Genomic DNA, 11,431 nt, shown 5'->3' with positions numbered 1-11,431 from the left:
CTCGTATTGAGCATTAGTTTTCCCGACGTCCTTCGTCCTTTTCCTACTGTACAGTCACGAGGGGCCCAAGCCAACGACCTAGCTAAGGCTTCACAAGGCGGAACGCAGGGTCCCCTCCAAATTCAGCACCTTCGTCCCAATTGCCCGCGGCTTCATTTACCAATCCCTCGTGAACGTGGGACGAGTCTCCGACGTCCCTTCGGAGAAGTCTGGGACCATAAGGGTTAACACCGAATTGAATCACCAATCGCAACTCGTAGGAATTGCGACCAATGAATACGCCCAAGCCACCACCATTTGTCTCCAGGCAGTGGCTGTCGTGTTAACCCAGGCCATCATCCATGTCAGCCATCCAGGCGCTCTGGCTTGTTGATTGGGCTTCCCCTTAGGGCTCCATGGCTCGAATGTGATCATCGACCGACCAATACAATTGAATTGGCGATGAGAGCAACAATCGAAACCCGTCACGTTCGTGGATATTCGCCTTGCACTTTTCAGTCGTCACCCCAATGTTTAACGCCAGGATACGCCGTGTCAGTATAACCACACGTTGATGACGGACTCGGCGGTCTCCCTGGCAAGCCGCGTTTGTCCTCGTGATCCTTTTGGTACCTTGCTGTTTAATGCGTTGTCCGGTCGGCAATGTCATTCGACTCTCACCACCGTCATGTTATCTCGAATCATGCTCCTTATCCACGAATTATTGGCAAAGTACTAATGATCGTCTTATGGCCTTTTCTTTTCCACATAGCCTTACTTTGCCGCTGTCTATTCGCCCTCAGCGACGAATAGGACACTTGCTTGCCAGTCGCCCCATTCATTGTTCTCCCTATTTTCCACGGCTGGGGATGGTCGCGGGGGTGTCACGGGGCCGACAAGGAAACCCAGAATCTGGCGGTTCATTTGAATTCCAGGCAGACAAATGCCTCGCCACTATTGCCCCTATGTGTTGTCCCTTTTTTTTCTTCTTTTTTTTCGCTCACGAGACGACCTTTCCCCGCGCCAACTCACAGGGTCTGCGACATTTTAGGCCTCTTAGCGCATCCTGGCAGGGTCAGGAGTGAAATCCCAGATTATTCTTCTATGAAACTAAAAGTACCTTATTCTGTCGTTTTTCCGAAAGGATGGTTATGTATGGGCAGCAGTTTATCTTGGTCACAGGGGCAAGTTGTCGGTACACTGTTACCGCCTCAAAACTCCTCGCGAGCGACCTTACCATCTCCAAGGGTCTCGCTAGTGCCCATGAATCGTCTGATTCTGAAGGACAGTCCCGTCAGGGGATTATCAGGGTCCTCTCGGCGTCAAGTCACGAACCGAAATGATTGCTTTCTACCCGAAGGCGGCGGAGACATCCGTTTGAGACTTCTTCACAACCCCCCACGCACCCGTTTATGTACCTTCCGCCTCTCAGTGTCATGTCGCCGCATCTCCATCGTCTTGACAAGCCATTCAACCCATGACCTCAATCCGTTCATCTTCCTGAGAGACGGAGCCGGCCACCTTCCGCATTAAAAGGGTTTTGGAGGGCAAGTGCGGACAGGATACCTACCTACGCATCTCGTTAGCTTACCTACGAAGCAGCCAGTGGTGGGTCCCGCGATGTGAATGAAGTTAGAGCAAACACAAACAGCACAGATAGAGAGCTCAGGCTCGCCAAATGATGGGCCAACTACACACGTACATGCGTTATTTTTGAGCTGACTGAGTACGCATTACTGCGTACTTGACATGGCTTGACGACTTCACAGCCTGGCGGCAGAACTTGGGTGGATTCAGGTATGGATGTTAGCGGATGGATGCGAGAACCCCACGACGCAAGAAGATCATTATCCGCCTCGCATTCGTCGTCCCTGGACCCCGGAGAGGATCTGGAATTGTCGGCATCGTCGCAACCCCCACCCCACTCCTTCAACTGCCAAACATTCCCGATATGGTGGAATATTATTATCAAGTAATCACTTCCGTAGAATCGTAAAACGACCCGACAATATGCTTCAATGACATTGTGCACAGACTGCATCCTTGAGGGGCAAAGGGGCTTTGGGAAGGGTCCCAAGGAACACTGAAAACAGTTATTAACACGGGTGTTAAGTAATACTTTGTAGTTGCTCAATCAACGAATGTCATCGCTTGATACTGTGCCTGACCGGTAACAAATATCCAGTTCCTGTCACACGCGTGTTCGAGAGAGGGATGTTCCGTGTGGGGGTTTTGAGGGGGCATTGGCGACGCCAAAAGGGGACAACGGTCAGGTCCGTGTCCGTCGCCTACAAAAACTCTCCAGCAAAACGGAGTACAGGGCATACAATCAGTCTAATAATTAAGGAGTAATTACCTGATAAGAACGGCACCATAGCTTTGAATGACCATCTTCCGGTACAAAACCACCTCAACACGTATAAGGTGAGTACTCATATGAGCTGCCGCTTTGGGGCGATGTAAGAACGGGAAGGTCTTGATGTACGGAGGAGGAATTACATTACAAAGTAATGGAACGGCGTAAGAAGGAGAGCACCCCCAACTTCTCTCATCACATGTCACATCCCGGCAGCCACAGCCTTTTCCGCGACAAGAGAAAAGCAATGTTGCCGACCAGAAAAGAAACCCCCACACGCGAACGCTTCGCTATGATTGTTTCGCAAGGATACCTACTTCGCACAAAGTACCTGAACTCTTCACCCTTGCTTCTTCTGCGACGACTGCCTTTACGAAGTACATCTCCTGGATCATATCATGTCCCAATGGTCTTTCGCCTGGCATCGTTGAGGTTTCCCTTGGAGCCTAGGTAATTAGTAACAAACCAAAAAGGGGAATAACGGGCAACTCGATTATCTTTCCATCTTGTCTCCCAGGTGAATATTCGATATGTTGCAATCCGTATGGGGCAGTCGGATCTAGTGGCAACGCAGGCACAGACCAGTATGTTTTCCACCTGTCATTCCTGAAAGGCTAAGCTCGCTCCTGGTTTTATACGAGGGAATTAGATAATTATGGGTGATCATTTATCGAAGGCATTAACATCGGCGAACATCACCTCCCCGTCTTCCCCGTTCAGACAAGCGACCCTTCGTCATGGTACATTGAGTTCCTTTGCCTGGGACGGGGAGGGAGCGGGGCCCAAAGCTGGCATATCAGGTCAGCCCCTTCAGGTGCCTGTCGCGTTGGGCTCATTGCTCATCAGAGAGGCTTCCAAAGATGCGGTGCGGTCCCGCGGATCTACCACGTTGGCAATATCAGATCGAACAGAATTGCTGCTGGACTGGAGCCGGAACCCCAATCAGGCTTCCGCGGCGACACTGGCAAGGATCGCTCATGGGGGCCAGGGGTGGTGTGGGGAGTAGCACGAGCGTTTGATGGGGGGAGGGACAAGCAAAGCAAACGGGGCCTGAAAATCAGGGCGAGACAGGGTAAGACATGGGGAGGGGGGCGGGAAAAGGTACGGGGACGGGAGGAGTATATCCTCTTTTGCTACCCAGGATGATGGCATGATAGTGAGAAGTGATGAAAAGCGAGTTGTGTATGTTGCATGTTGTTGATTACGGAATACCTAAAGGTAGACAACATTAAGCCATGTTTCCCGAAATGACTTAGACACTGGTCACCTGGCCAATTTTTGACCTATACTTTGTAGTGCTGCCTACCCCTTTTAGTCCCACGCCATTTCGACGATTCTCATCTCGGAGTACCCCAAGTCCAGTGAGAGGATGTCCAAGATGCAATCACCTGCACATACACCACCAAACATACCCTTAGAGTGGACATCAGGGAGAAATGCGAGAGCAAGAATGTTAAGGCCAATGGCTGGTGTTTCCAACCAGCGAGGAAGGAGCATGTACGATCATGCAGCTGATATGCCGGCAATTCCAGGAACCAGTAGGTTGGCATAAAGAAAGCTGTCTACCTCACCTTATGCCCAGAACTCCCGTATTCGTGCCTGCAGAGATTGGACAAACACGGGACTCAGGATACTACCATGCAACAACAGACCACTGCCATGCCATTCAGCTATGCTAAAATAGCATTTACTTATTGTCTAAGGTAGTTGTTATCTGGCCTGACTTTAGACGCTATTGCGCTTTGTATAGGGGAATGGGATAAGTGACCGCGTGGGAATAGAGGGAACGAGCATCCAGCAGATACCGCACTGCCCGAAAACCAACTACAATGTAGGGGAATATCTGAGACTCAGCATTCCCGTCTCTTCCGATGCTGCAGTGGTCTAAGTCTTGCCGTCTCAATTCAGCGGCTCTCTCCCGCGCATTCATTCATTCCGTGTCGCGATGAGAGACACATCATATTCCATGCGCAAGGTACCTGACCCGCGATGCTGGATATATCATGTCACGTACCTTCAAGTCCCTCGCTGCAATAATTAACCCACGATTATTGGATATAGGGTTGGAGAGCCTCTCGCATTGTACAGAGGAATAGCTTGACTGGCTGCGGTGGATGCGGTGGGCGAGAATTCGTTTTGCTGTCACAGCTCGTGAGACAAACCACAGGCTACTGAATGTTTGACTCGTAGGAAATAGTGGTACTCCGTACCTTAGTGAGTGGTGGATGCGCAAACGCGTATAATTACACCAAGCGTCAAGCAAGCGATCAATATCTAGACCTGTCGTCCTGTCCCTTCCTTGCTCTTATTCGTACCTGCATGGATGGTGTTGTGTGGCTGGGAGGGAATCCAATCCCGAGGACAGGTTTTTGTTTGGAATTTTGAGAATCGTTCGCCGGATGTGCTTCCCCGGCCGGGGAGTCAGACACGGAGGAACAGAGCCCCCAGACCGGGTCTCCGGGGATGCGGGGCACAACCAGGCCGTTCCCATCCGTTGTATATACTTGTACTACGAAGTAGGTATCCGTATCGTATGTCCTCGGCTTCATTTCTTCTTCTTCTTTTTTTTTGTGCTTTAGTTTCGGGTCTCACTTAGGTATTCATTGTCTCCCAACTTTCGTGGAATTGAAGGTACTCTTGGGATGCAGCTTCTTCTTTACGCTGCCTTGCTTCGTATCTCCTACCCTTACTACCTAGGTAGACTAGGTCTTTGCTCCAGCATGTACAAACAGACCAAGGGAGAGTTGTCATGGACGACGTCCATTAGCATGAGACCATGCGACAAATGCCCGTGAACTCTAGTGGGATCTAGCTCGAGGACCGCGAAAGAAACCGAACAGAACCTACTCCGTACGGACATAGTCTGCTTTCATGTTAGACCTGTCTTTCATTCATTCATGAATTCTGCTTTGTTTTTCTGATGTTTGTCTCATACGACATCATATCCATACCTACATAGAGGGGTTATCTACTATGGGCCACGTTCCGTTGTTCTGGGATTGTGGGGCCTACGTACTCAGCGCAGTACCTCGTGTACGAAGGAGTGGCCTCGGACTTGCTCTATCCGCAGGGCTGTACTTCGTACTACTAAATGCAGTCTCAAGGACTCTTCCATCCGTCTGCAAACCAGGTACACACAAGATGTCCTTCGTGCCTAATTTGTCCATTGTATCAAATAATTACCAGCTTACAAGAGGAGGCCATGGGCAAAAAGTCAGGATGTTTTTAGGGAGGCATACATAAAGACGGAGACGAAGCTCACGTGAGAGCAAACACCATGTCAGGCTTTGTCAGGCTTCCGCCCTCCCTCGTCGTCTTCGCTCCCTTGATTTCGATCGCGTTTACACGACTTCTCTCCCTTGCAACCCAGTTAGGATGGGATACGGGGAAGTGTCTCCCGATCTACGAATAGATTTCTTTGTATTACCAGTAACCACGTGGGAAAGATGGCCAGGCTGGCATCCGTGTTGGTATAGGTATGGCTTCTGTTGGCCCGAGACGCCCATGTCGGAAGTCTGAAAACGATAGAGTGATGTGCTGGATATCGCGTCACTTGGAGCAGAGGTACTTACTTTGTAGAAGAGGTGCGAACCTGCATGTCTGGCTTGACTCAGATCTACGGTAGCGATCGCACATTGCTCCTGGGCGAGATACGTCACTAACCATTTACTCCCATGCCTGGCAAGAAGGCCCTGGCTGGTGCATCTGCTGTATAGGTAGGTATATTGCTATGTTTGACAAAATACCATGTTCGTCTACTTCGTGCGAAGATACAAACCTCATCTGGGAGATGGCTCCGCGGAGTTAAATTGGTGTAAGGACGATTCCATGTATTAACGGTGACCATGTGTTGCCGCGTTTTCATGCCGTTCTTTCAGCAGAAAGCGTTGGAGCGGCCATTCGGCATTCGGGCCGTGGCAGGCCCTCGGCATTCGTGGCTGCTTGCTGAGCTAATGCGCTTCAGGGTAATACCCTAAGGTATTTACCTCCTCACGACCATCGTTGATGCAGGACGGAGCGCAATGAATTACTCTCTGTACGGAATACTCCGTAACAATAACGCTGAAGGACCTGCCAGAAACTACGAAGTAATTACCTTAGGGTAAGGTAGGTAGGGAATGTGGAACATGCGGCAGGTTTCGAACGGGCCGTCTCCTCCTCCCTGACAGGTCTTGGTCACGCTAGCTGCGGGTCTAGAACGCTGGGGAGACACCTGTCAGGAAGGTACGCCGGGCAATTATAGGTATGCCTCCGTCCGTTACGGCCCTTCTCGCGCATGCCTGCTTCACGGTTATGATTGATTGTCCCGAAGTTTTTCCTACCGATCGGTTGAACCCCACAGCTAGTTTTAGTTCTGACAGCGCGACGACACAAATTTATCGACAAATTGACGTTCGCCCCAATTTTGAGCCGTTCTCAGGTCGGGAGCAATACCACCGAGCCATTTATCGATTTACCCCAGATGGACCCTGGAGACAAGCTTCGGATGCTCTCCCGGTTGAGAGGTAGTTAGACGCCCTCACCAAGGGTGCCGACAAATCCGATCGACAACTTCCAGATCCATACTTCTCGTACGAACCGTACCCCGAGTTAAAGTACCAACCTATAAGGGAGGGAGGGAGGGATGGCTTCGTGCCCATACGCTTGTGGACACATCCCATCGTTCACGTACAGATGCGCTGTACCAACGTCCCATCCACTTTACTAGGAGCTTCCCTGGAGCACTTTTTCCCTCCCTCTAAATCTCGCACCCACCGCCTATATACACCATAGGCGTATCGACGTCTTTCCCCCGCTCAGGGCTTCGTCTGACACTTCACGTGTATATTTGCGCGGTTTTATTTCTGTGTCCCCAGACAGGCCGGGTTGAAAATCCACATTGACGATGCCACTCTACGACCAGCGGGCTTCCCAGTTCTTGTGGCTTATTTTACGAATCTTGCTGCGCTAGCCATCCAGTTCGAGGATGCGCAAATAATTACTGGCGACATTGCGTCTCTGGACAAGCCTTTAGTCGGATCGCCAGTCAAGCACGGGGAAGTCCAGTCAAGGCCGTAGCATCCGGGGCAATCCTTGATTTCTGGCAGTCTAACAGCACCGTCCATCGCCACCGATCTCGTCTTTCGGAATGGAACCTGTCACTCACCGTTTTGTTCTGACCGTTAGCTCCCATCAACTCCCACCAACTCCCACCAACTCCCACCTGTGATTGTCACTCTTTCTCTCTGGCACACACTACTCAGCTCCAAACTTGCCTTTACAGCTAACTATCCCATTTCGTCTGGCTGTTGGAGGTTTACAGTTGCAGCCCCTAACATCCTTTTGTGGCAATGACTCCTTGTATATTGTTAGACGTGCATAAGAAGAGTGTGACAGAGACCGCTCGGTATAACCCAAACCCAGTTGTATCGGTACCACTCTATTATAATACCTTTCTTGCCAAAGGACGATGGTGGTATAGACACCACACCTCCATTGGCTCACCGGCTGCAAGTTGCTCTAGTAAGCTCTTACCTGGTTGTCAGCATGCCAATAATCGACCTACCGATCTGTTCTTTTATTAGTCGGGAGATCTTCCTACTCGAGCAGATCTGTTTTCGGATATTGGTATTACAGAACGGACGCATGTACCTCGTTTACTTGCACCCGCAACTTCGCTGCAGGTCATCCCTCCCAGCGGGGTAAGAATAGCAACGCTGTGCCCATGCAGTCTGACCGCCTAGCTATTCTGGGACAGGGCGGTGCCAGTGCGTTCCGTTGCCGTTGCCGTCACCATCGCTTTTCCATTGCCGAAGCCACTACACGTGTAGGGCTTGTTATTGTCACTGCCAAAGTTGGGACACAGATGCCGACCGTTCAGGTAAACTAAATCGGTCTGCCGTTCTGGGATACCTTGGTTTCTGTGGACTGGTACGGAGGAGGTAAGCGGATGCTCTTCTTGTTTGCCTTTGTTGCCTCTTTTTTGAGGCCAAATTGGGTCATTGCATGCGTCTCTGCTACGTCGCAAAGAAGGATCGCGACGGCGGAATTGATGGCAATCCAATACCAGTCCGTTGCTTGTATCGGCTTTCATGCATTTATCGCGACAGAGCCAAGCTGCAACCTCTTACAGCATGCAATGAGAAAACTTCCATCTAGGGGGCGGGGCAGGTCGGGCCGGAAAAAACGAGTAATTAGTCGGCATTTACCTAATAGGTAGCCCCACGAATATGTAAGCTCGGTTGTGTCCTCTACTTCGTTCATCTCCATTATCACGGAAAGAACGCATGTGCTTGAGCGCCACTTGATAGAATCGAGGCTACTTCAAGTATCAACAAGCAGCACTTGATAAGAGAAGGAGATGTGGCGGCCGTGCCGACTTGGTCCGCACCTACATTACGGCCGCCGACGGTCACCATTACCCCTACTTGGCAGCGAAAGCGAAGATGAGAGAGGGCAACACCTCTGGGTGGGCAGAGGTGCTGGATATATGGAGGCGTAAGCTAAGCTGGCTGCCGATTCCCGACCTCATGGGCCTCTTGCGTGCCTGCGGGATCGGACGAGGGAGGGAGCAAGATAGGAGGTTCCGATCTCAAGGCTCTAGAAGAGATTCCCACCGTTTCCATTGGACATTCTCGTATCTGTTCGCAGGCACCTACTCGGGGTACAAGGTAGGTACGTTGTAAGCCAAATAAGTACGTGACCACAGCCTAATAGAGAACGTGCAGAGGGAGGGCGAAAATGCGCGTTTGTATTGTTAGGCTCACCCGCCGGGATCTTTTTGTATCCATACATGAGTCCGGTCGTTTTCTGATGAAGACGTAGTCCACGTGCGTGCAATGAACCTGTTGGAAGCACTCGGGCGGAGGAACCAAATAGACAGGAGTGAATTGCTACCGGTCCAACGCGCTGGAAAACGCGGGGAGAAAGCGTGCCCATGGGGAAGAACGGATGAGAAGCACTGTTCACGCTCTATTTCTCCATCTTTTCTTTCCGAGGAGCCGGGAGACGATGGAGATGCCACGCGACACCGCGTATGTACCTAGGAATGTACAGGCCGAGGTCGGACGGACCAGACCCCGAATAACAGTAACGTCAATGTCCCATGCCGACATGGGGTGGTTGTTTGGTCTCTGGCCTTCCCTGGCAAGGTTCTCATCGGTCCGTTTTGCCTGTCAGCCTGCCGTCTCCGAAATACGTTGTACACGTTTCAATCCATCTAGCTCCCTCATCCTCATCTCTCTCTCCTGTGGGAGAAAACGCCACGAGCGCTGGCATGCTGCATGTGACTACATGTGAATGGTTGAATAACACGGCTTGTTTGCCGTGGCGAGAACTGCCGTGAAATGCGATGAGAGGTATCTCGCGGAAGTTACCATGTACCGCTTTTTATTTTTATTTTATTATTACCTATTAGGGAGGGAGGGCAGGGACGAGGGGAAGGATGGGCGGAGAGAGTTTGGGTTTACGAATTTTCATGCTTTCCCTTCCCTCCCTCACACTTTCAAAAGTACACCCCCCGCCGCCCCCCCCTTCCTCCCCCCCAACCGCCCCCCCTTCATGCCTTCATCTCAATTCAAACCTCACAATGGGGCTGCGCGACAATTTCGTGTGCCTACGGTGGCCCTGCAGCCGATCCGAGATTAAGCAGGGGCCGCGGAGATCGAAACGTTGGGTTACATCAGGGTCAGATGCCCACGGCACGCCCCGAACTGATGATGCCGTAAAACGGTGGTAGCGAACCTACTAGCTAACCGGGGAGCGAGATGGTGTTCACTCTGTTCTTTTTGAGAACCGTTGCGTGCTGACTATTAATACTACTTGCCATCGTCATTCTTACGAGAATTCGACACCACCGCTTCATAGAGTGGGCAGAACTTTCTATCTCCTATGACCCAGAGTTCACAATCATCGGACGGAAGATGCGACCGTTTGGCGCGGGGGTGGATTCCTGGCGCGTGGGAGATACTTTCCATTGTCAGCACCCGCCTTTCGCCGCCTGTGAGATCTATCTATATTCGTACTCGTACTTCGCACTGATAGTTGACGGTGATCACACCGGGGCGTGTGCTTCGAGGGCACTCTTTTAGGTCAGATTGGATTAGGCCGAGGTTTGTCTCGACGTTTTTCGTGGACGGTGGGCGGAGGTTATGGTTTTCCAATACCGTCCTTCCACCTTGATTGCCCGTGTGGTTACATCTACCGGTATTGAACCCCATGGGTGACGACTTTTAAGCCAAGCAGACACCTCTTCATTCGTACCTGCTTTATTGGTATAACGGTATTCCCCCCATGACAACGGCCGCAAGTTGAGGAAGTAATTAATTAATAAAACCTGTGCATGCAGAAGGAAGGAGAGACCACGTGGGTGACCTTTAAAAACGTGGGTGATTTCACCCCTGTCTATATCGCATTTTAGCGCGTGGGGCCCCCGGGGATGTCTGGGCCCAGCCCCGTCGTAGCGGCCCCCAAAAGTCCCTACTTTCTCTCCTTCTGGCGTGCTTCTCTGCATTGACGACGCGACCTACTTTCTTTCGTACACTCTAACCCCTATTTAATTGTTTAAAGTGTACGTGTTGCGGAGCCTGAATAAACCAATAGTATCGCGACAATAAGCGGAGTAGATTATAACTAGATATATTAAAAGGGCCCTACTAGGGCGCCCGTACAGATAAGTATTTTGCCCGTAAAATGGTGGGGCCCACTAAGCATGATTAGTGACCTAAGTACCAACCTATTTTGTATGTATACTTTAGGTACCTAAACACATAGATACAGGAGTAGAGAGTCAATTAAAGGGCAAACACAAACCGAAGCACTAAACCACTATAATAACTATCGCGAACTATCACGATAACCCTACTATTTAAGAAGAGCCGCAGGGTCGTTCTTTAGCTATTATAATCTGCTCTATCGTGGGTTATTTTGGTGCCTTAATTGATGGTGTGCGAAAAAGACGGGTGGGTGGATAAGTTAGAAAAGGTGCTGTATCTATGTGTTTGGGTACCTAAAGTGTACATATAAAATGGGCTGGTACTTAGGTCACTAATCATGCTTGGCGGCCCCACCATATTACGGGCAAAATACTCATCTGTACGGGCGCCCTAGTAGGGCCCT

At 50.7% G+C, this 11,431-nt stretch overlaps 2 protein-coding genes across 2 annotated transcripts; one reads left to right on the top strand and one right to left on the bottom strand.

Moving 5' to 3' along the window:
- Positions 1–4,239: 4,239 nt before the first annotated feature.
- On the bottom strand, positions 4,240–5,933 carry SODALDRAFT_362007 (hypothetical protein; the record flags this gene model as incomplete). The annotated part of the gene is made up of 10 exons (XM_028614423.1): positions 4,240–4,327; positions 4,422–4,474; positions 4,651–4,844; positions 4,928–4,949; positions 5,070–5,147; positions 5,318–5,395; positions 5,474–5,489; positions 5,598–5,693; positions 5,773–5,850; positions 5,908–5,933. 10 exons carry the CDS (start codon positions 5,931–5,933, stop codon positions 4,240–4,242), a joined length of 729 nt encoding a protein of 242 aa, XP_028464037.1.
- A 2,637-nt stretch (positions 5,934–8,570) lies between these two features.
- Positions 8,571–9,178, top strand: SODALDRAFT_215050 (hypothetical protein). Its single transcript, XM_028607298.1, has 2 exons — positions 8,571–9,009; positions 9,140–9,178. Exon 1 carries the CDS (start codon positions 8,761–8,763, stop codon positions 8,998–9,000), a length of 240 nt encoding a protein of 79 aa, XP_028464036.1. The 5' UTR covers positions 8,571–8,760; the 3' UTR covers positions 9,001–9,009; positions 9,140–9,178.
- The last annotated feature ends 2,253 nt before the right edge of the window (positions 9,179–11,431 follow it).

Source organism: Sodiomyces alkalinus (assembly GCF_003711515.1).
Source record: "Sodiomyces alkalinus F11 unplaced genomic scaffold SODALscaffold_9, whole genome shotgun sequence".
Lineage (NCBI taxonomy): Eukaryota > Fungi > Ascomycota > Sordariomycetes > Glomerellales > Plectosphaerellaceae > Sodiomyces > Sodiomyces alkalinus.
The sequence above is the reverse complement of the archived record's forward strand: the minus strand, read 5'-3'. Positions and strand labels throughout refer to the sequence as shown.

Bases quoted from the DNA above. Each gene is read 5' to 3' on its own strand.
- SODALDRAFT_215050 (XM_028607298.1), top strand. From the start codon at position 8,761: ATGAGAGAGGGCAACACCTCTGGGTGGGCAGAGGTGCTGGATATATGG.